This window comes from Pinus tabuliformis, chromosome 3_1, assembly GCF_031772625.1.
Source record: "Pinus tabuliformis cultivar Carrire ecotype Pingquan chromosome 3_1, CPIR1, whole genome shotgun sequence".
NCBI classification, from domain to species: Eukaryota; Viridiplantae; Streptophyta; class Pinopsida; order Pinales; family Pinaceae; genus Pinus; species Pinus tabuliformis.
In genome coordinates, this window is record NC_142301.1 from 781,799,878 (window position 1) to 781,824,827 (window position 24,950).

General features: G+C 39.2%; 2 protein-coding genes across 2 annotated transcripts in view; both read left to right on the forward strand.

Moving 5' to 3' along the window:
- Window positions 1-249: 249 nt before the first annotated feature.
- On the forward strand, window positions 250-1,164 carry LOC149189732 (uncharacterized). Its single transcript, XM_089410321.1, has one exon. It carries the CDS (start codon window positions 250-252, stop codon window positions 1,162-1,164), a length of 915 nt encoding a protein of 304 aa, XP_089266447.1.
- Window positions 1,165-14,241: 13,077 nt separating this feature from the next.
- The window catches only part of PHIP1 (phragmoplastin interacting protein 1), a 41,508-nt gene continuing 30,799 nt past the window's right edge, over window positions 14,242-24,950 (forward strand). The window contains exons 1-2 of the mRNA XM_089411898.1: window positions 14,242-15,379; window positions 15,833-16,004. Of these exons, the coding sequence (XP_089268024.1) occupies window positions 14,544-15,379; window positions 15,833-16,004 (1,008 nt within the window). The 5' untranslated portion in view covers window positions 14,242-14,543. The remainder of the gene's footprint in view (window positions 15,380-15,832; window positions 16,005-24,950) is intronic.

The following is a 24,950-nucleotide window of genomic DNA, read 5'->3' on the forward strand; positions in this document are numbered from 1 at the left end:
CCAACTCATAGACATCATGTCTCCATCATTTTTTAAGAAGTCATTCCAAGGGACAAATCATTTGCCACACATAGGGCCAATTTTTCTTCAAACTATGTTTCTGACCAAACAGAGATGAAATTGACAAAAGTGAGAAGGGTTTCTAATTAATATTTTTCCCTACGGTTAAATATTATTCCCTAAAGTTATCCACGGACGCGTCTGCAACCCTAGCGCGTCTTCTGAGAGATCCCGCTTGCGCCCTCCCTCATGGAGAATGGAGGCGGCCCTGCGGCCCCTCCTCCCTTCCCTCCGGAGATCGAAGCCTTCAAGGCTCTTGTTTCAGCAACAGGAAAACGCCAGGCCTCTAGCCATCAGCAAAAATTTGTCAAAAAACTGGACAGCATACCCAAGGTAGCCTTACCTGAGGAGGAAATCTGCAGATCCGCGCTAAACCTTGCAGAAAAAGGTCTGATTGGTCAATTCACCGGTTTGTGGCCATCCCCGAGAGCAGTCGAAGAATGGGTCAAAAGGAATTGGCTACCCTTGGTAAACGAAGGAATCAAGATCTATTTTGTAGGCAAAGGGTTTTTTGTCTTCTTGTTTGACAGTACAGAGGACAGAGGCCTGATTTTCAGAAACGGGCCATATTTCATGGGGCCTCAAGGTCTCTACTTGAACAAATGGTCTACTGATTTTGATCCAGCGCAAGACGTGCCCAAGGCGGTTCCTGTTTGGGTGCGCCTCCCGCATCTTCCTCTGCATTGCTGGAATCAAAGCTCCCTCCAATCCATTGGAAATGCACTTGGAAAATACATAGACCAGGCCCCACGGAAGGATCAGTACTCTTGTGCACGGATCTGCGTGGAGGTCGATTTGGAAACAGGATTACCCGAAGCGATTCAGCTATCGGTGGCAAACTGGACACACATACAAGAGCTTGATTATGAACAGCTGCCATTCAAGTGTCGATTCTGTCATGAGTACGGGCACTTTGCAAGATACTGCAAAAAAAGAAATGAGGAGACATCAGAGAAGGAAAAAGAAGAACAATGGAAACAGGCAAAGAAGACAACATTCAGCAGGCAGAATAACAAAAACAAGGCTAAAGGGACAGAGAACAAAACAGATAACGGAAGCACGAGTAACCAAAACGTTGGTAGCAGTGAAAAAAAAAGGCAATGAGGGGGACATAAACCCCTTTGAAATCCTCGCGCCTCCCTCAAATCCACCGGAAGCAGGGGAAGAAGAACCTCCACAGCAGGAGAATATTGAATCCACAGAACCAGGTAATAACCCAATCCCCAACTCATGCAATATCTCTTCCCCTACATACGCAGATATAATCAAAAAAAAGAAGAAAACCGTAGAGAATATGGGATCATCAGATGATGAAACATTTGAAAGGTCAACAAAAAGGGCTGGGAGAAGATCAAACAAGGAAGCTAGAGAAGAGGAGTCAGAAAGACAAAAAACCCTAGGCAGTCAAGCTACTATCGAAATGACACTAGGGAGGAATATCAGGCCTAGAGCCTCCAAAGGAGGAGGGCCTATCCCTATTAGCGGTAAATGATGCAGTTGATCTCTTGGAACTGTAGGGGTCTGGGTAATCCCAACAAGGCAGAGGCTATCAAAGACTTATTGAAGATGGAGACCGCGGACATCCTAATGCTCCAAGAGACCAAAATAGAAGGGGAAACTCTTCTAAACACCAGTGCTATGAAATGGAAATTTGATTCAGGAAAGGCTGTTAGTGCAAGAGGCACAGCTGGAGGAATAGGTACTTTTTGGACAAAAGACTTCTCCCTTGAACGATTCTTAGCAACCCAACATTGGATCTTCACAGAGCTGCGACACACAGTAAGTAATCTTTCCCTCGCTCTGTTCAACTTGTATGTCCCTGTTCAGTATGAAGAAAAGAGAGAGTGTTGGAGGACACTCCTGGATTATATAGCGCAAATCAGCCCCTCAAATTTAGTCATAGGTGGTGATCTGAATATAACTCTAGATCCCAAAGAAAAGAAAGGAGGGATTCAGTCTAGAGATCCTTTCATCAATACAGTGGGCAATCTGATTCTGCAATGGGATTTGGTAGACTTCAAACCAGTGAAAGGAAAATACACCTGGACAAACAATAGAACCGGAGAAAATCATATTTCCGCCAGATTGGACAGGTTTCTCATCAGCAGCTCTCTAATGATGGACAAAAGAATAGTATTCACCAAGATTCTCCCAAAGCTCACATCGGATCATAAGCATATTCTCTTATGCCTAAAAGAAGAAGAAGACTTAGGTCCCCTTCCATTTCGCTTCAACCCCCTTTGGGCAGGGAAAGAAGGGTTTATAGATACAGTTCAAGCAGCATGGAGGATAGATGTATTCGGTTCCCCAAGCTATGTGTGGGAACAAAAAATGAAAAACACAAAAAAAGAGCTCAAAAGCTGGATAAAGAAATCCATGCAATCTCCCAATAGACAGAGGAAGGAGGCAGTTCTTCAATTGGAAGGAATACAACTTGAAATGGAGGAGAAAGATCCCTCTTCTACAGATTTAGCTAATGAAAAATCTGCACAAAGGAATGTATACTGTTCCTTCAGAAATGAAGAGGAATATTGGCGTTTAAAGTCTCGAAGCCTGTGGCTCAAATCTGGGGACAGAAATACCTCATATTTTCACAGACAGTGCAGGGCCCGTCTTTCGCGTAATCATATAACAGAAATCACCAGCACCAGTGGTCAGGTCCATAAAGGATTTTCTCAAATCAAAGAAGCAGCTGTAAATCACTTTCAGAATCTTCTGAGTGCAGAAAGTAATGGGGAAGAGGAGGATGAAGTAGAGTTTCTCTCAACCATTCCAAATCTAGTCAGTGAGGAAGATAATGACTCTCTGATGAGACCTGTAACGGAAGAAGAGATAACTAATACAGTCTGGGCTATGGAGCCAGACAAAGCCCCAGGTCCCGATGGTTTCACAGCACATTTTTATAGAATTTGTTGGGAGATCATCAAAACCGACCTCTTCAGAATGATAAGAGGAACCTTGAGAAAGGCAAAAGTGGGTGGAGGAATAAAATCGACATTCCTTGCCTTAATTCCAAAAGAAACAAACTCAGGATCCTTTGACAGATACATGCCGATTTCTCTTTGTAATACATCATACAAGATCGTAGCTAAACTGCTGGCAAACAGAATTAAGCCTCTTCTCCAAAAACTCATCTCTCCAGCCCAAGGAGGATTTGTGAAAGGCAGGCAAATTTTGGACAATGTCATTCAAATCCAAGAGGCTCTCCATTCCAGCCACTCTCGGAAAGAGCAAGGTATGATTATTAAACTAGATATGAGTAATGCTTTTGATCGTGTTAACCGTTCTTTCCTGCTTAGGGTGCTTGCAGCCTTCGGGTTTAGACAGGAATTCATAAACCTTATTAAAGCCTGCATTGAAAACATCTGGATAGCTCCAATGGTAAATGGGAGACCAACAGAGTTCTTTTTAGCCACCAGGGGACTGAGGCAAGGTTGCCCCTTGTCTCCCTTTCTCTATATTATGATGGCGGACACTTTAAGCAGAAAGTTGACACGGGAGCAACAAAGTGGCATCATTCCTGGGATAAGAATCGTACAAGGCGCAGCCCCAGTAAACCATGCGCTTTTTGCCGATGATTCCCTTTTGCTCGGGGGCACTTCCATGAGAATTGCTAAATCCTTCAAGACAATTCTCCAAAAGTACTGTAGTGTCACTGGAGCACTTATCAGTGAGAGGAAGAGTGCAGTCTATGGATGGAATACCGATCAACAAACAATTGAAAGGATAGCCAGTGAATTGGGATTCAAAGGCTATGTAGAGTGGGATAAAATAAAGTACCTTGGTCTCCCGTTGACGATGGGATCCAACCGAAATTATTTATGGGAGGAGGTAATATCCAAGTTTAAAAAAAAGATAGCAGCGTGGGGCGGAGTCTGGCTTTCCACAGGCGGCAAGCTCACTCTCATCCGTTCGGTGCTCTCAGCACTGCCCACTTTCCAAGCCTCCTTGTTAATGGCTCCAAGGCAAATCGCAGACCAGATCTCTTGTTTAATGAGGAATTTTTTGTGGAATGGAGGGAAGGGGAACAGCAATCGTTTTCACTTAGTTAATTGGGAAATGGTGAAGCGCCCCATTGCTGAAGGTGGACTCCAAATCAGAGACCCCCAACATGCAAATCTCGCCTTGGGTTGCAAACTTCTGTGGCAGCTTATATCTGAACCCACGCATCCAATCAGCCAGCTCCTAAATTTAAAATATCTCAGAAATCGGTCGATCATTTCCTATAACCCAGCGCCTTCTCCTGGAGGAACACAGGCTTGGAGGCTTTGTTGCAAAGGGTTAGACTTCTTCAGGACACATTTGTATAAAATTCCAGGGAACGACAAAAAATCATTGCTGTGGAGAGACCGAATCATGGGCCACCCTCCTCTTTCGGTCATAAACGAAATCGCAGATCTAAGAGTATGGTTAAGATCAAAAGGAATCAGGAAAATCGAGGACATTGCAGAGTGGGATAATAAAGGCAATTGGCAGTGTTGGACTCTGCCCAACATACCAGCACACCTAAAAAATCAGCTGAACTACTTCATGGATGCAATCACAGATTTCACTCCAGTGCACAAAGACGAGGAAGATTCATGGGGTTGGGGACAAACAGGGGTCTACACAGCCAAGCAAGGGTACTTACAGATGCAAGGCAAAAAGGACTCTTTACATCCGGAAGCAGTGTGGAGGCAGATCTGGGAAAACTTCAGCATCCCGAAGATCAATTTCTTCTTCTGGACCTTGTTTCATAACAAAATACTGACTAGAGAAAATCTTTGTAAAAGGAACATTGCAGGTCCACATCGATGCGTGTTCTGCAAAAAAGCCTTGGAGACCTCAGCTCACATGTTCATTGAATGTGAGTATGCACAGATGGCCTGGGCCAGCTTCTTGGCGGGACTGAATGTTAGTCCACCGGTGCATTGTTCAATAACAGACATGTTTCTGTCTTGGAAAGCTCGGTATCCTTATAGCATCGCAGACAAGACTCTTTGGCATAAGGTGTGGATTGCAGCTCCAAAATATGTGTGCTGGAAGTTGTGGCTCTCCCAGAATGAAATTGTTTTTAACCAAAAAGAAATGTCTGCAGGAAATGTCGCAGAAAAGGCCAAGAAACTACTTATAGAAACTCTGAGACAAACCAATGTCAGAGACAACTCCCTAAGAGATGAAGAAAGAGCATGGCTGGGTGATTACATTCCTTCATCGAGCCCTTCTTTAATCACTCGCCCAAAACACAAGGAAAACTGGCAGATTCGAGACACTTTGGAAAACTTCCAGAAGTGGTGGAAATCTCAAGGAAAATGCACCATTTTCTTTGATGGAGCTTCGAAAGGTAATCCAGGCAGGTCAGGAGCTGGGGGGGTCATCTACTTCCCGAATGGAAGAAAAGAGGATTACAGATGGGGTCTCGGAATTAAAACCAACAATCAGGCAGAAGTCCTCAGTCTTTTAAAAGCTTGCCAACAGGTCAGAAAAGGAAACCCAAAGGAAATTCTAGTGTTTGGAGACTCAGAATTGCTGATAAAATCTCTATTAAATAAGAAAGGGCTCAAGGATCCAATATTGAACAAACAGATTTTAAGAGTGAATAGACTCTTGAAGGACTTCTCTTCAGTTCAAATCTACCACATCCTAAGAGAATTAAACACAGAAGCAGACAGCCTGGCAAATATTGGATGTAATCTAGAAAAGAACATGATCAGCATAGATGCAGGAGAACCGTACATGGCAGCCATTCCTTGAAAGGACAAGTTGATCTTGTAAATGCAGAAATCTGTTCTTTTAGAAACAGGAAATTGTAAAACTTGATATGGCTTTGGCCACCCTTTAATAAAATATCCGTTGCGGTTAAAAAAAAAATTGACAAAAGTGAGAGAGGCTTTTGTCCATAATAGGCCAAGGATGAAAAAAATCCTTCAGTTTTTACACAGGTGTCATGGTTTTGGAGAAATTTCAAAAATACAATTGCTACAAGAGAGTTGCTGCACTTCTGGAGTGACCTTGGGAAAATCATTTTTTCTCCTAGATGGAGTGTCCAAATGACTTTCTTGATGAGTCAAATGATAACTATATAGAAAGATATTTCTAGTGAGCTATCATGAGCTCAATTTGAAGTTGAGGAAGACCTCCAAAAGTTTCCTGAAAGAGCACACTTCATTTTTGCACCCTCATTCTGCACTTTTTGACCAGTCTTGGGAGAATCCATTTTTGGAGGGTCAAATCAAGTCCATTTTAAAAAATAAAGGTATATCTAGAAACTAGACAGGATAAGCTTTCCAACGAGATTTCCTGGGCTCAATTTTGACAAGTTTTGAGCAAATTTTTCAAGTTGTGAATTTCTGTGTTTTTTGAGGCATTTTTAACACAGTAAAAAGGTCAAACGCGCAATACCTAGGGTGTTGCGATCTTTCTTGGGGCATCCAATGAGAAAAAGGTCAACATAATTGGATTCAAGGTGATGAGGACATGCCCCTTTGCATTTTCTAGGCATTTGGAGACAAACAAGTCAGTCAAAAAGGTCAAAAACCACCAAAAACCCACCTTTTTGCCTCATTTATGGCTTGGGCACTACGCGTTTACCAGTCTTGGGGGATAGAGTTTTTTACAAGGCATATGAGCTCCAATTTGAAAACTGATGACATGTCTAGAAATTAGACTTGAAGGGCTTTCAAACAAGCCATCTTGGAGCAAATTTGGACACTGGGAAGGCACCCAAAAGCAGTCCTGAACTTGGAGGGTGCGTTTGACAGAGAAAGGGCGCATTTGACAAAGAGAGGGCGCGTTTGACAGTCTTCTCCAATTTTCTGAGTTTCTCTCATGTTTTCATTTTCACCTTGGAAAATTATGATTTTACCTATGTAAATGATCAAATTGGATGTAATTATCATGTTTTTACTATTACCTAGGGTAAATGCATTAGGTAAATCAAGTAGATGAGGTGTAATGAATCAATTCACTTAAGATAGGAATGAGTCACTTGGACCATCCTACAAGTTAGCTATCATTTCAGATTTTTGTGTAATATCTTCCTCACCTCATGGAGTCAACCCTTGAGGATGAGGGGAAGTGGTTTTCATGTCTATTTAGTCCCTTTCTTCACCATAGACAAGGGTTGGACTCAGTTGGATGTTATACTATTGATCAGAGACACTAGTGTAATCAGTATTTGGCAGAATTTAATGAATGAGTTGTAGCTATTTTGGTGGAATACCCGTGGTATGGAATTTTGACATAGTTTCTTCTTATGTTTCATATGTTTGAATGTTTTGTACTCCCATGTTTCAGTTCACTTCTATGATATGTTGATTTTCAAGTTGATGAGCAGAATACATCTTACATGCTCTGTTTTGGGGAAATCTTCATAGTTTATCCATTTTCTTCAGTTTAGAAATAATACATGCTTGTCTTGCTCTTTCTAGCACCTCACCAGTCTTATCCATCTCACTTCATAACCTTAAAGTGTTTGAGTGCCTACTTACCTTGCTCCATCAGATGTCTGCAATCATACCCTTATTTGCCCTGACCTAATCTCTTTGACATAATACTCTTCCAACAACCCCAATAAAATCAAATCAAAACCCTAAGCTACTATATCTAGCATAAAACCCTAACCCATACAACCCTTTTCGCTGTGATCCTTTGGAGAGATCCCTCTCCGGCTTGGTAGAGCTAGCTACCAAGTCAAAAGATTGGTTTGTGGTTACCTCAGCTAGACTCTTCCTTAGCCTTGGAGATCCGGAGGAGTGATAACACATCCCAATACCATGGCATCTGGAAAAAGGAAAGGCTAGGTTGAAAACCACTGTCATAACCCGACAAAACCATGCCACCAACAACAAGAGAACCATACACCAACATGCAAAGCCATGTATGTCTAAACTAGCTAGGAAATCACACATGCAAAAGGTTACCTGCAAGTATTCCTATTGAAGTTGCTTGATCCTGCTTTCCTTTCCTTAATCCTTGCTTTCCTTTCTTTCCATTTGCTTTCTTTTCCTTCCTTGATCCAAAGCTAGAGTGCTCCAAGAAAACTCTAAGTGACCAAGAGTGAGAGAGAGAGGGAATAATGAGATAGCTCCAAACTTGAACCGATAAAAGGTTACCAACTAATCCTCAAAAGCCTTTTTATTAATGAGGCCTCTATTTTCTTCATTTTCCATTATTTTCCTTCAATTTCCTCCTCACATGCAACTTGTGACCTTTTACCTTCCTTTTCTCCTATTTTCCTTTATTTTCATAAATAAATGTGCCAAAAATGTTTTTTTGCCTTTTAATGCCTTTTCCTTAGCCTTTGCCAATTTTCCTTAGCCAAAACACACATCTAATGATGCCCACTACGATATCTTTGCCCAAGATTCAACTTGGAATAAGTGTCCCTTAATCGTGGTCTTATTTTTCCTTTATTAACTTTTATTACATGAAATTTTCACCAAGGATGTTACACTACCCATACACATAATCTTGACCATCTCTTAGTTGTCCGTAAGAGGAAAGTGCTTATGGTACTAGAGGCAAACTCATAATCACCATTTCAGCTCCCCTCGAGGGTGTTCATCTTCATGAGGGTACTTGCACCTTTGGTGAATGTTGCAAGTAGGTTATTGGAACTATCTACCACACCTTTGTTGATCAGAATTGGGCTATAATCATCCTAAGGTGACTTCGAAAATCCCCTCGTGATCAACTCTTCACTATTTTGGATCCAAGTCCTAGCCATCCTCAATGAAGCTTTGGAAGAGTAGTTTGTTTGTTGATTGGTCTCAAGAATTTTTGTAGTTAAATTCTTTTTATTTTTAATTTTTAGTTAGACCTAGGTTGTCTTTGTCGTACTGCTTTTGAGTCTTAGATTCAAAGTGGTTGACCAACCACTTCACTAGTTTAGAAGGACTCAAGCTCTTTCTCTATGAAGTGTGGAGCCACCTCCTCAAATACATAGGATGAATAACACTAACTCTCCTTTGAGAGAACCACTAGAGCTAACCCAATTAAACTTCAATAATCCCATAGGGAAGATCTTAGCGAGGAAGAAATTTTGGCCAAAGGATTCTCAAGGGATTTGATTGGCCATATTTTGATCTTGGAAGGGTTCCATGTCCTCCACCTCAAGGACATATCAATGTTATCAAAATTGAATATATCCTTGATCCATTTGGAATGAGCTAGAATTCCCCCCTTATTGGTTCGAATAGTCTTATTCATTTACAAGCTCAAGCTCTAAAGAATTCAATTCACATCATAAATCATTTTCTATAGTGGTCTAGAATGGATAACGTCACTAGTACTTCAATAATAGAGGGCACACACACCATCACATCGACTATCTCTTGGAAATGAGTCAAACCCCCCATCCCTAGTGTCCTTGTTATAAATACTTTTCCTCCCCGTTCTAGAGCATTAAATGGAGGTATAATACCTTTTTGTACTAGCTCCTAATAATGGTTTGGGAACACAACCCTCTATATCAGGAGGCGTTGGTGCCTTTCCTTTTCGGATGACATCGATTGTGATGTTGGACGATATAGCCAATGCATTATTGAGCATCCCTCGTTTCAACATGTCCGCAGGGAGTTCATCTACCTCCTTCCTCACCTTTCTATTTAGAGGGGGTATATGCTCATGTCTAATCCATCTTTGGGAGGGAGAGTTTTCTCACTCCTAGCTTACCATAGAAAACAATTCCTTCAGAATAATGAGAAATCCATCAAGCGGGGAACTTCCTTTATATATCTAGTTTTTAACTAGCTTCCCTTTAAACCCTAAATTATGAACAAACACTCCTTTTGCACTTGGTACTGATTATGAGCTAGGAGATTCTTTCTTAAGTACCCATCAAATGCTTGGGCACAATCTTAGAAGTTAGAATGTAGTGACCCAAACAAGACTACCTTTATTGGCAATGTTGAATCTTCCCCATTTGACAAAGCTTATGAATGGCCACATGTTACATCATCCTGTTTGGCCCTAGGTTCATACAAACCTATCTCTAGACATTCCCAAGTTTTAAAGGAAAAGTTGGAGAAGATACTGCAAATTATGTTATGATGCACCAACTTCGATGTTCATAAAATTCTTTGATGGACGATTCCACTAGGCCTAGAATTTTTTGGTGCACCCTAACTACAATGGTAGCAAAGTGGTACATTGAGCTCTAATGAGTTTCATTTCATAACTTTGATTCTCTCGCAGTAACATTCCTAAATCATTTTTAGCTATCGATATACTATGAATCAAGGAAGAAGCTTTGTTTACATCCCAACAAGATAATTCCATATATGTTTCCAACCACACCCAATCTTCCTTCAATAGATATTGCATATCATGCAACTAAAAAATTGATCCTTCTTTGTCATGTTATGCCATCCGACCATTCTTTTGTTTTATAAGAGTTTGGAGGTGGAAATTTATGAAGCTTATAACATGTCAAAGTTTTATCGAAAGGATATCATATTCATTTGAATAGGGGATCTTTGGGGCTTTAAATTAGTTTATTCAATTGAATGTCGAGAAACATCATAAATTGTCAATTTAAAATCAAGTAGTGAAAACTTGGAACTAGTAGTGAAACACATCCTCCCGATTAGTCGACTGTGTTCTTCATGATGACTTCTTGTTGTAGAATTATATAAAATAGGTTATCATGAGTCATATATTCCCTGTACTAGTAACTCTATTCTACATCCCATGGTCACAATTGGAAATATTAAAGGTGCGATTGGAACAATAACATTATATTCTTGAATGGTCTAGAGAGGAAGATGCTCCAAGCATTAAAAATATCAACTATAATAAAATTGAGATTAATATTAGTGACATTGTAATGGATTTCTTGTAGGCAATGGAGCTAAATTGGGTATAACATTATTTCTAATAGGGGGAGGGGTTCGGAATTGTTGGTTTGCATACCAAGACTTGTGGATGCTCATTGGCAATGCACAAACTCTTTAACGAACTAAGTAATGCATTAACCTTCTCTGCATGAAGCTTGGGGACAACTTTAAAGCTTTTAACTATGTATGCAAAGATATCTCTAAAGGCCCACTCAATAGTAACAAAATCCTAGAACAAGGTTCATTTTTCGTTAGATGATTTAGGATTAGTGGAAGTAGAATAGGGGAGTTGTCCTTGCTCGATCTTAGTACTAACCCCTATTTCTTCATGATTATGTATTCATGATTATGTAACTCAATTTCATAATCAAAACATAAAAAATAACCATGGTGGTGGTATACAATACAAGAACATGGTAGTTCTTGGATATGCTACATATATTTAGCTCAAAGAGATGAAGAATAAGGGCTACACTTAGTGGAAGCACATGGTTTTGAGTTTACTATAAAGGAGAGGGAAAAAGGGATCAATAGAATTGATCAATATAGTGGAAACCACATTTCTTCCCTTTGTTATAGGAATTTGGCATTGTTTTCTAAGGAAATTCATCTGAATGATCAACTTCCATGGGAAAGTTGTGAAAAAGTATAACACTTTTTCATTATTTACCATTGAAGAGATGGTTGAAGTTGCATAAAATTGTTACAATATTAGAATAAAAGAAGAGTTTGAATTATCACATTCAAGACAGTAAATATGAGCATACGATCATGAGATTAGATAATAACCATAGATCTCAATGGAGCATACTTCTACAAGAAGTACTCAAAGGACAAAAATAGGCCAGCCTCTAGGAAAAAATAATAATACAAAATTGTAAGGATCTAGAATTATAACAGTAGGGAGTGCAACCATGAGAATTGCCCAAAATCATGACAACAAATGTGAAACCATGCAAATTTCATGATTCCATCAATGTTCCTCATAGTTCCAAGCAAACCAATACAAGCTCACTGTGAAATTTCTTTTAGGTATTTAACATTTGCTCCCCAAATAATGTAAAAATGGATTACCTAAGTGAATTTGTGAAACATGTCTAATCCATTTTTTTGAATCACAAACCAAACTCACATTCCTTTACGAAACTATTTATATCAACATTATTATAAATTTTATACTTTTTTTTTTTAACTTCATTGAAAAAGGCAAAATTTATGAACATTCATCTTTCTAATATAGCCATCTTGTTGAAGTTAATACAAGTACCTAAATCACCTAATACCTTAAAAGAAAACTTATACATAAAAATCTCTAAACCCTTCTTAATTAACAACAAAACTAACCCCATATATTGTTTAAAAAAAAAACATAATTCCACTTATCCTAAAATGGCTCTCAATAATGATGTAATTTCCTTAGACTTTTCAACTTAAACATTTTTTTAACAGAATAAGTAGTGATATTTATATTAATAAAAGTTGGGAGAGGGCCCAAAACCCTTACATTTGGTCTCTAATACAAAAAAATATCTTCATCATAGTAAATCGAGATTTTACTAGCCCTCGAGATAGCAAACTAGTTCATCCAAAAAACACGATCACTATATATTCTGCAAAAAGCCCCAAGCAGGAAGATGCATTTACAAAAAAACATAGCATATAGACAAAGTTAACTATAACCAACCACTTATTCAAAAATGTCTCCAGGACATACAACAAAGTTCACCCGAAACTATGATCACCCTCTTTGGGCCCTCTAAGATGGTGAGTCCTTTTGCGTTTTGCGGAAGCCCTAGAACCAATGCCTCTATGAGTCGCTCTTGCAGTAGTGGATGAGGAAACTTCCAACATAACCACCTAAGAAAAAAGCAAGTGAAATTCCTCCCTCAGTCCATCCAAAGAGTCTTCCATTTTTACATGATGGGAGAGCAGTGTAGCCTCCAAGAAGAGTTGGAAGGAGCACCTTTGCCTCTTGACCATGTCTTCTAGCTTTTCAATAAAGAGAAGTAGAGTCTGGGAGGCATTCAACAACCTGCCAATTACAGATGATGCATCATTGTTCCCTTGGAAGTCAAAATTTCCTGCCATTCTAAATTGAAGACCCATAACTTTGAAGTCTATAACTAAAATATTCACTCTAATGACCTCAGTCCAATGAAAAAATTGGAGGGGAGAGGGATGAACCAGGAATCAAAGAACAATTGTAGTATACCATGATGAAAGTCGTGGGCCTGATAAGATTAATATATAGAGGAAGCACGAACTTTGCACGAGCCATCCCGCCACGAGAAGACCCCAATCTCCATAAAAAATTCACCTGAGTTGAGGAGTGACGTTGAAGGGATGCTATAGGACGAAGGAATTAACTTCATTCTTAGGCAAATTGCACTAAGCACCTCAACTAGGTGAAATTGTAATGACCTAGACCTCATGCAAAATAAATAGATAAGACCTCCAATAAGGAAATATGTCAGAGAGGGAGGTCACCTGTACACTATCTTTGGACACCTGGGATGAACCTTGATAATCTGAGACTGTAGGGAAAAAATATAATCTACTATACTATATACTTGATTGCTCCTCGACATGCACAATATATTCAAAGGCTTCAGAGAGGGACGAGAAGCTCTCTTTGACAATATCATGTTAAGACTTAGATTACCTAACATGTCAAGGGAATGGAGAGAAATCTCTTCTCTGATTTAATTTTATTTCTCCTTGGATTATGCTAGCACCATTTTTAGTAAGTTCATTGCTAGTCGAGTTTAGATGTCTAAACACATGATAGAAATTCACCTGTTCAAAATGAAATATTGAGGCAAGGATCCTTTGACTTAGGGTCACAACCTCACTGCTAATGGCCTTCTTGGCTTTGGTGAACTGTCATATGGCGAGTATGGAGTCCCCAAAGACTTTTATTCTAGAGATTTTATGATCCTAGGCAATCTCCAATCTGTTCCATAGGGCTAGAAACTCTGTTTGGTTGTTAGTGGCTATTCCAAATTCCCAAGCAAAATGAGAAACCATTTTTTCATTAAGACCAAAAATGACCCCTCCAACTCAAGCTTCTCCATCCACTTAAACAAATTATAACAACTAACCAAAAATATTTTAAACACTTACCCCTAAAAAGTAAAATAATACAATTTCACAAATAAAAATGTCAAAAATAACATAATTACAATGATAAAAAGGGCCAAAAATAACAAAATTTCAATGATAAAAAGTGCGTCCTTCATCTCCTTTACTCAAGAACAACTCCTCACATGATTAACCCAACCAATGCAACTAGGTGTGACAATAGTCCTTGTTGCCCTTTAACAAAGCCTCAAGCCGAAGAAATATATCAATTCTGATACCAATACGAGTTACGATCCCATTTTTAATAAAATTCTCATTCTTGAATTTCTTTTGCGGAGCCATGTTTCATATGACACCTCCAAACCCTTCCACAACATTCATGAGAAAGGCACTTCGAACTATCCCTGTAATAGCTTCAGTAGCGGTGGAGCTCACTTTACGATGAAAGAGCTGTACGATGATGACTAACAGTGGCCCTAACATAGATTGTTGTTTTCTGTCATGTGCATATATATTTTCAAAACTGAGAGAAGTTTTTACAGGAAACGAATGGAGATAGAAGTTTAGTAGGGAACGAGCAATAAAATGGTGCTGTCAAACAAAAAGCTCAAGCAAAAGCTAAGAGAAGCTTTGGCTGAAAAAGCAGCTTCTGCAGTAGGGACGCCAATAACACAAACAAAAACAACAACAGACGGAGCAAAAGTTCCTGCAAAAGCATTACCTCTCAATTCGAAAGAAGTAAATGGGGAAACCTCCGGAGGTATACAGGGACTCCTGGATTCTGCAGCAAAGGGACGCCAATCGCTGTCCAAAAGGGAAAAGAGAAGAAAACTGAGAGAACTATCAAATGCCGTAGGAATAAAAGGAGCCCAACAGGATGCTACCCCAAGCAAAATTAATAAAGAACAGTCCCTTGAAGACGAAAGCAATAAGCAGAAGAAGAAGAGGAAGTTGGAAAAAGAGGAAAATAAGGGCGTCTTAGTGGAAAACAAGGGCACCCACTTGGAAAATGGTCATGACGAGGGCAGCGAATCCAATAAGAAGAAGAAGAAGAGGAGAAAAGGAGAAGACAAGGACATGCAAATAGAAGACAAGGGTGCCCTAATGCAGGAAAGAGAGGACGATAAGGGCACCCACTTGGAAAATGGCCATCCAGAAAGCAGAAAATCCAAAACGAAGAAGAAAAAGGAGGGAAAAAAGGAAGGTAAGGACAGCCAAATAAAAGATGAGAACACTCACTTGGAAAATGGGAATGCTGGTGACATTAAATCCAAGAAAAAGAAGAAGAAGAAGAAGAAGAAGGGGAAGAACAAAAGTGAGCAAAGCGCATCAGATGGCCTAGCATTGTCATCAGCAGCAGACGCAGCAGACGCAGCAGAAGATATTGTGATCAATGCAAATGAAGGCACCTTACCTCAGAGGTAAGAAGCTCATATACTATTTAGGATGCCTTAAATGCCTAAAATAATTTATCGATCTTTTAAGCCTTACAAACGAATATTGTTTCTGTTTCATCACAGAAGAAATTAAGGGTTTGCTTTTTTAATGATTACCTCCCATGTAGATGGAAAATTTTAAAATAATTTCTTCACTATCCTGCTTGGTCAATTGAGTTGCTGGTATATATCCGTGTATGTCTAGTGTGTTGCAATTGCGTTTGGTTGGTTAGAGATTTGATCCCTCTGGAATGATAACAATTGCACGAATTTGGACCCCCTGGGTAGTGTTTTGCAATTGTCATTGGTTGCTTAGGGTTTTGATTCCTCTGGAGGAAAACATTTCTACAAAATCGCCCCTGGTGGCTATGGCATAGTTTATCTCGTGCTTAATGAAGCCAGGAAGCTTAGCTCATCGTGGTCCCCTTTTTCTTGCAGTCAGGAGAGCAATTACGATGAATCTAAAGTTTATGTGGGCGGAATTCCTTATTACTCAAATGAAGATGACATACGGAGCTTCTTTGAAGGGTGTGGCACCGTTACCGAAGTGGATTGCATGACGTTTCCAGACACCGGGAAGTTCCGGGGTATCGCCCTGATTTCATTTAAGGTAAGTTTTGGGATGCTGTGTACTGCATGGAAGAGCCCTTCATGGATTGTTGATTAGATTGTTTTGACATTATCATATTGAGCTTAAACACTATGAATTTTATTTCTTTTGTTTTTCTTACAGACAAATCTTCTTCACGGTAGCACTTCAAATAGGTTTTTATTGAATTTCTATTCTGCAGACAGGTTTAACACATAAGGGTTAAGGAGTAACTGTAATTTTCTTGCGCGTTGTGAAATCACAACTGGTCGAGTCATCAGAAAAATAAATTTTGATTATTTGATGTGTGCATTATTATCTCAACCCCTAATTTCTTTCTGGTGCCAATGTTGAGAAATAATATACTTATTTTTTATACTTACGACTCACGAGATATCTTCCATTAGGTTTGTGTAGTAGCAGTGGAAGAGCTGCTCATATTGCACCAGCATAGATATATCATAACCCTGGATCTAATAAGCACTAACAAAGATCAAAAGAAATAGATGGAGACACTATTCTCGTGGTACTAAATAGATCTGGGGTGAATATGGATCTATGTTGATTTATTTTATCAGAGTTATTCAACTTATTTGTATTAAGCAAAAAATACTGCAGCTACTACTCTCAGCAAAATTACATGAGGATTAAAGTGTTGATGTAGGGTTTTCCAACTGGATGTTTCAAGCCTTCTCCCAACAAAAGGATGAAAAGGGATAAATCTAATTCTAGACTTTCCAAAATTTAATCTTGCTGCTTCCTGATGCAAGAATAAATTCAAACAAATTGCCAACATAAAACAATGCAAAAACAAAACATAGTTATCTATTATGTTGGGCTTTCCTTTTGTTATATGCGAAGGCTTTGTGGGATTGTAGAGCACCCCTTGAGATTCTTGATTATGCTTCTTTCTCTCTATTTGATTTCCTACCTCTTGTTAACGGAGGAGAAGGACGTGAATTCTTCTTTAGAACTTCTAAAAAGGAAGGAGAATCGAAGACTTCAGGGATCTGTTTGCCCATAGTTTCCTTCTCTCCCTCCCTTTCTTCTTTGAACTCTTACCCTTTTGAAGCTGGAACCATTTCTTGGGGAGATGCTGAATCCCAATTTGAAGTCTCATCCTTGTTGGTTGGAGCTGTTACCACTGTTTTGTTTTTATCTTTTCCTGAAGGCCCAACATTAAAATCTGGGTTGGTCTTCATAGAACAGGTTCCTCTTCCTCTTCCTCCTGATGAATCATAGTAGCAAATTTGTTGTTGTTGTTAGATGCTCCATTTACTCTGAGTCTCCTTGGGCTGTTGTTTCTTGCACCTTCTTGAAACTTGCTTGAATGGTTGTTACTCAGAATTATTCTGGGGAGCTGGAACCTTCTTTACAGATGATTGATTTGCTTGAACTTTTGAGCAGCTCTCAGCCAAATGTCTGTACTCATGGCAAATTTTACACTTAAAAAGGGATCTGCTCATAATCAAGGGCTTGAAGATGGCTCTAGTCTTCAAGATTGAGTTGAACCATATCTGGCAGACACTTTTCAAAGTCTGTTTCCACACAAATTCTGGTGTAGATGAGAATATTCCTTTCAGTGCTTTACCCACAAAATAATGGGGAGATGAGGTAGTCTTATCCATACGGGTGTAGATGAAATTTCCATGTCTGGATTAAAGTTAAGAGTCCAGTGGGGAAGGAACATTCCCTTTGAACTTTTCAAATATGGGCTCGATTTGAAGATCAAGTTAGTCTCTTCTTTGGTGCTAAAGATAAACGCATAAAAACCATTATCACTGCCCATGAACATTACTTGGAACATTCTATTTTTTTGAGATGTCAATCTTGGATTGCTTTGGGACTAGGCCAAAGCCTTGTGAATTTGCCATCCAAGCTTCCCTCATGCATAATAAGGGATTTTCTTCTTGCCTTTGTTGACTTTATATCTAGTTTGGGGATGAATCCTACTCTTTTGACAAATCTACCCTTTTTAGGACACTTCTCACTGGTAGCTGAAGGAATTTGATCAAAAAAGCAAATGCTTCCTCTTCTAGATTGGGAGTCTTGGCCATGATGAGCAAGGACAACCTAGGGCCCATGATTAGAGATTTTAGTGACCCAACGTGATCTACAAATTCTTACTTGAACCCAACGAATTCCCCCCTCGTGCATTGAAGGATCAAGTGCTGGCGCAGTGTTACTTGGGAGCGGGAGCGGGAGCGAAAACGTGTGCGGGAGTGACATTTTCAGAAGCTCCCGGTTTGGGAGCGAATCCCGGAGCGTTTTTATATATATATATATATATATATATATATATATATCTATATATATTTTATATTCTTTATAGTTTGATATGTATATGTCAACAAAAATATGTAGAATGATGAATTAGATATAAAAACATAAAAAAACATAGATTGAACCATAGAACAACAATCATCTAGAAGTTATAATCTTTATCAACCACGTCCACAAGTTAGTAACATAGTAACATACAACAAATTGAGTCTCATGATTCATCAATCTTAAAGTTTCAAGCTTTCAAAATTCAATATATAACATTTATCATCATTGATCACCAACGTTGTACTTGTAAGCTAAGTGTAACCATTACAACAAATAATATCTAACATGAAATGAAATGTTATAAAATGAAACAACTTTCAACTTTCATGAAGCATCATATTCATAATTCATTACTAATGAGTTATAATTGCCAACTTCAAACTTAAATTGTCATATATTGTTTTAAAAAATATCATAATAAATATGAAAGAGTCAATAGTTATAAAAACTACTAGAAACTAGAAAAGACAAGTAAATCTATTATCTATTGCTTATGCTTGGGCCTCTTGCCACCACGATAAATGTCTAATTTTTAGTCTTGTTGGAAAATCAAGATCTTTGTCATTAATATCACCCTCTAAGCATTAATATCCAGAGGTATCTTTGTCATTACCTTTGTATCTGTATAGGGATCTTTGTCATTAATATCACCCTCTAAGAATTAACCTAATATAGAAAAAGCATAGCTTGTTAAGTCAAGATTTTGTTTGAGTGATGCATACATTTTTAGGAGGGTCATGATAGAGGAGTTCGACAACCAATGTCACTAACATAAAGGTACATAGAGGGATTGGTGCTCTTGATCAAATACGAGTTCCATACCCTAATACATGACAAAATTCAATGGAAACATTGCAATCCCCCAATCCTGAAATCCTGAAAAATTGATAAGTCTGCTGAATTTTGAATGAAATATAAAATTCTACTTTCTCCATATGAAATTCAGTGAGGTCAGAACCACTCTCAAACATCCTGAGTCATTTCATGGTAATGTTAAAAATTTAAGTAGAAGGATGAAAATGAAGATTAAGGAGAATGTCACTTTAACATTACCATGAATCGCATATCAATACTAGGGCTATGGGCTTGATCATTAAGTTGCCCCACTCAAAACTTATTTATTTCTTTGACAAAAAATTGCATTTGGAACATTATTGCAATTTTTTTTTGCAAAAAAGGCTAAACGCTCCTGAAAAGACGGAGCGTTTTTTTTAGGGAGCGCGCTCCCGAGGTGCTCGCACTCGGAGCACGAATTGGGAGTGGGAGCGAGAAGGGGGGGGGGGCTCCCCCGCAACCTTGTGCTGGTGTAGAAGGAAGACTAGCAAACACAATGTACTCTACTAGCAAACATTGAAGTGGATGACTCTAATCATGCAAAAGCCTTGTTGCTGCTCATGAATGTGCAGTTTCAACAAGCATGATGTTAAATCACTTAACTACTAGGTACATACAGTTAGCGTCAAAAATCTGTAAATTGGTTCAGCCTCAAATGGATCAAGCATCGGATGGGTCTACAAATAGATTCAAGTGTTGTGGCTAGGGTAACCCTACCTACCAGAGTGATGCCTAAGTTGAGAAATCTAGGGGCAACAAGTGTAGGTGATTTCTCTTTCAATGATAACTGCTTGTGATATATTTTTACTTCACTTAGTTAGCTTCTTCTTTCTCTTGTTTATTATTAGTGTTCTCTATCATCAAACAACTATCAGATCATAAATAACAATGAGACAATGGACACAAGATATAGGATATCAGCTAGGGCCAAAACCTGTCCAAGCTTGAGAGGAAAACCCACAGAATTCTTCTTACAGAATCTTCAATTGATGAATTCCAAGACCAAGACCCTTGACCAAAAACCTCTCCAAGACCAAGTCACAAAGCTTCCTTGAACAATTCTTCTTCCTCTTCAAGTCAACGTTAGTCAAATTGTCTTCTACACCACTGTTCTCAACTTCTCTTGAATTTCGGCCTCTTATCACAGACCTGTAATTTTTGGCCTACCTGTAACTACTAAGATGCCACACGTGAGTGCTTGATGGGGCAAATCTATGAGGCTCTTCTCCTTCGCTAGACTTGCACCCTTCTCCTTGTGACTTCAGCTAGTAATGAAGCTTCCTTCTTGACCCTGATCTCGACTCCTTTAAAGTCTGATATAACCCTACTGCAGAAACCCTAGCTGCAGTCACACGTGTGAGTGGAGGGACCCAAAAACAATACTAGAAACCTTTGATCTTCTTCTCCTTCTCTTTGCTTCTTAAGAGGCTTTCTTCCTTCCTTTCTCACACTTCTTTCTTCTTCGTGGATGCTTGATTGATGTCCCTTCAAGTGAGGTCGAGTCCTCTTTATATAGTCTTCTTACCCATGCAATTAAGCCGACTTGTCTATAGCTTCTTTTAAAGGCCGACTTGTTGAGCACTTGTGACAAGGTCTTGGAGGGTCTTTTGACTCTTACAATGACTCAAATAAATTTCTTTACAATATGTAACATCCCCCAAATGGGTCTTTCATACATGACAATTACCTAGAAGCTCTCAATAGGAGCTTGACCTATAAAAATCGATTTCCTTGAGCATGAAACCCATGTTTCAAGATCAACAAAAATTAATTTATTTTTCTCATTACATTAAATATTTAAAATCATGATTACATATGTCATTATGAAGACTGAACCTAGTTACCTATTTCAACACTCCCTCTTAACTAGGGAGGTATTCATAATCCATACAAGGTACTTGGACATTCTCAATTTGAATAATTCTCATAAGAAGAGTCGGATTGGTAAGCCATCTGTATAGCATCATATCATCCAACATTGTCACATAGCAAGGCCTTGACTAATAGCTCTATCTCCCCACAAGATCAGAGCACAATGCTGACAAGACCAATGATTTATAGACACCTTCATCATTGTCTCTCAAGGAGCATACCCCACCCGGGTGTTCATAGGGTATGTCCTTCCACGACTATTCTTATCTTGGGTTCCCAGTCCTCTATGACTACACTTATCTTGGATGCCCTACCACATCCTCAAAGAGTATCAGATGCCAAATGCTTACCCAATCCTCCATTCTTTCTTCTCAAGTGAAGACAAGAATGATGTGTCTATCTCTCCCTCCCAACTAGGGAGGATATATCCATTCCAATGAAGGAATGTACTCGAGTTCCCTCTTAATTAGGGATTTGTTTCCAAATTTCTCATTAATCAGAAACTTGCTTCCAAGCTCCCTCTTAACCAGGGACATGTTTCTAGCAACAACTCTTTCTTCATTGGTGGAGATCATGGGACCTTCAGCTGCTTGTAGCGCTCCTCCATTTGATGTCATGAATTTCATTTTAATATTATGGAGCCTTTTTCTTTTGGGACTTCTTTGTAGGGCATCGACCATTGTTAAAATTGGCAACTAGGGCCAAATTCCACCTTGGTCTACTCCTTTGAGGAATATTATTATGGCATTGAATGCCTCTTTTCAAGAGGTCCAAAATCGACCTTAAGATCATCAAATTTGGATAAGGAAAAATATTTATTCACTTAAAATAAATTCTACAATTCATGACCTTATTAAGGCGGGAAAAATGAAAATTTGAAATTCAAATTTACCAGTGTTTTAAAAAACGGTCGGCTCGGAACCGACTTGGTCGAGTTGGTCTGAGCTAGACCCTCCAGCGATGACTCGATCTAGGAAACGGTTCGGCCAGCCGGGTTAATACCGAGTCGACCGGGTTGTATAACAACTCGGCCGGGTTAATACCGAGTCGACTGGGTTGTATAACAACTCGGCCGGCTCAGTATTAACCCGACCGACTCGGCTGAGTCTGTATTAACCAATGTTGTTAAAAGCGCGATCGGGATTAAATCGGCGCCGGGAATAAAGCGGAAAAAATCGGCAAAAGCGGGAAAAAAGCGGAAAAAAGCGGGAAAAAGCGGGAAAAAAGCGTTTGGCACAAAAATATTCATTTTTTTTCAATTTTTTTTTAATATCTAAATTTATAACTCGCTGCCCCGCGCCTCGCCGATTTTTTCCATAAAAATCGCGCTTTTTTCGAAAAAATCGCGCTATAAAAAAAATCCGCCGATTTTTTGGGATAAAAAGCGCGATTTATGCGTTAAGTTGAAAAAAATCGCGATTTTAACAACACTGGTATTAACTCGGCCGGGTTGTGTACAAGTTACAACAGCCTAGTAACCCGGAAAAACAACGGTTTTTTTTAAATGTTTTATTTGGGGGACTCCAAACCGGTTTGTTTTTTGTTTATTTTGTCTTTGGGGTCCATTCCCCTCTCCTAAACCCTATTTAACCCACCCAACCCCTCTCATTTCCTCACAACCATCTCATGCATTTGAGTGAGAATTTCAGTGAGAGTTTGTGAGGAGTTGTTGAGTTTGTTTTTGGAGCAGCAGTGAAGAGTGTTGGGCAAGCATTATAGCTGGAGTGAGGAGCTTCTTGGGCAGCCATTTGGAGCAGCGTTGAGGAGTTGGTTTCTTGGAGCAACCTTGAAGAGGCAGTATGTGCCTGGAGGTATTTTTTTTTCATTTGTAAAAATCTGTTTTTGCTTATTAAATTTTATGTGCAAATCTGGAAATTGAAAAGAGTTTTTTGTGTGAAAGAAATGAAAATTGAATCCATGTTTTTTTTTGTTTTGTTTTCATTTTCAAATTATTTGCTTTCATTTCCAAGTCAAAAAATGGCACCTAGAGTGAAAGATGTTGCTTGGGCATATGTTGAAATGGTTGAGGGTCAAATGCATTGCAAATTTTGCCTTAAGAAAATTAAGGAAGGTCCTGGGGGCATTAATAGGCTGAAACAACACTTGGCGGGGATTAGAGGCCAAATTACTCCATGTACCTCACCAGAGATTGGGGAGATTAGGAAGGATTTGTTAGCCAGCCTTGAGAAGTTTAAAGAAGACAAGGCTAGGCAAAAAGAGTTGAGGCTGAAATTGGGAGGAAGAGGAATATACAAAAAATGCTGGCTACCAACCCCCATTTTGATTTTGAGGGTTCTTCCTCTATCCCTTGTACTGATGCATCCAACCCCTTCCGAGATGTTCCTCCCTCTTTTGAGTCTATTCAAGAAAAGGGAAAGGGTAAAATGAAAAGGGGTGATATGAATATCAAAAGTTATTTCACTCCCTCCTCTCCATCAGATGCACATGGTCCTCAAGCTAAAGTCATATGCAACCCACTTTAGATGACCATTGGAAGAAATAATTGAGGGAGATTGCTTGTGATTACATAGCTAGATGGTGGTATGGTGCTGATATCCCCTTCAATGCTTCCCATTCACCATATTATGAGCCTATGTTTGATGCCATACATGTTGCTGGAAAAGGCTTCAAAGGCCCTACTATGCATGAGCTAAGGGGGTATTGTTTGCAGAAAGAAATTTCCTCCATTAACGAGTATTTGATAGATTTCAAGGACTCATGGGCAAGAACAGGATGTACCATCATGTCAGATGGATGGACTGATCAAAGAAACCGTACCATCATAAACTTTCTTATCTTTTGCCCACAGGGAACCATGTTTCTAAAATCAGTGGATGCATCTGATAAGGTAAAAGATGGATAGTTGTTGTTTCAGCTATTGGATGAGGTTGTTGAGGAGGTGGGGGTGGCCAATGTTGTTCAAGTCATCACAGATAATCTAAGTTACCAGGATACGGATACGGATCCGGATCCGGATCCGGATACGGATACGGATCCGTTGGATTTTTGAAAAGCCAGGATCCGGATACGGCGAGGATACGACGAGTACAAAAATATATAATAATATTTTTTAAAATTTTAAAAAATACATTTGATGTTTAAAATCAAAACCATTCATGAATCACATCAATGATAACTCATAATGCATTATGAGTTCTCAATAGTAGTAAAAACAAAATGAATGTTTCATCAATGATCACTTTATTAATATGATAATATAGAGTAGGTGTGTCTACATATCATGAAATGGGTCTACATCATCATCATCTACATATTGCAACTCTACATCATGAATAGACGATCGTGCGCCAGGAATGTTAAAAGTTGTTGCAGAAGTAGGAAGTGGTTGTGTAGCATCCTCAAGTAGATTAAGGTGAGTCATGGCATTCAATGTCATGTTCAAGTCAGATATCTCAGGTTCCACATCCCACATCCTATTTGGACCTTTTTTATACTCTGAAGTAGAATGTGATAGAAGGCGAAGGTTGGAATGGACATATACAAGATCCTCAGCCTTTGTTGCTCCCAATCTGTTTCTCTTTACCGAATGGATGAAGCCATATGTACTCCAGTTCCTCTCAGCGGATGAGGAACTGGCAACCTGCGATAACAACCTCGTGGCTAGAGTTGAGAGATAAGTGCTATCTCCACCATGAAAGCCCCACCAAGTAATAGGATCCATATGGCCTCGATCATCCATGGCTATTGGATCTGAAAAGATCCCAGTGGATTGTACAAATGCTCCAAATTCATCACGCACATCCTTTGCAATTCCAACTTCCCTATAGATTTTCCTCAAAGCTGTCTTATATCCCTGTACCACTTCAGAATCTCTGTTTGGTGCTGCTCTACCAGGTAAAGACAATATTTTGGAATGGTAATATTTGGGGTGTAGAGCATACGCCAAAAGGTGTAATGGTGTGGTCATTT

What these genes read in the sequence shown, in the direction of transcription:
- LOC149189732 (XM_089410321.1), top strand. Translation starts at nt 250, where the DNA reads ATGGAGAATGGAGGCGGCCCTGCGGCCCCTCCTCCCTTCCCTCCGGAG.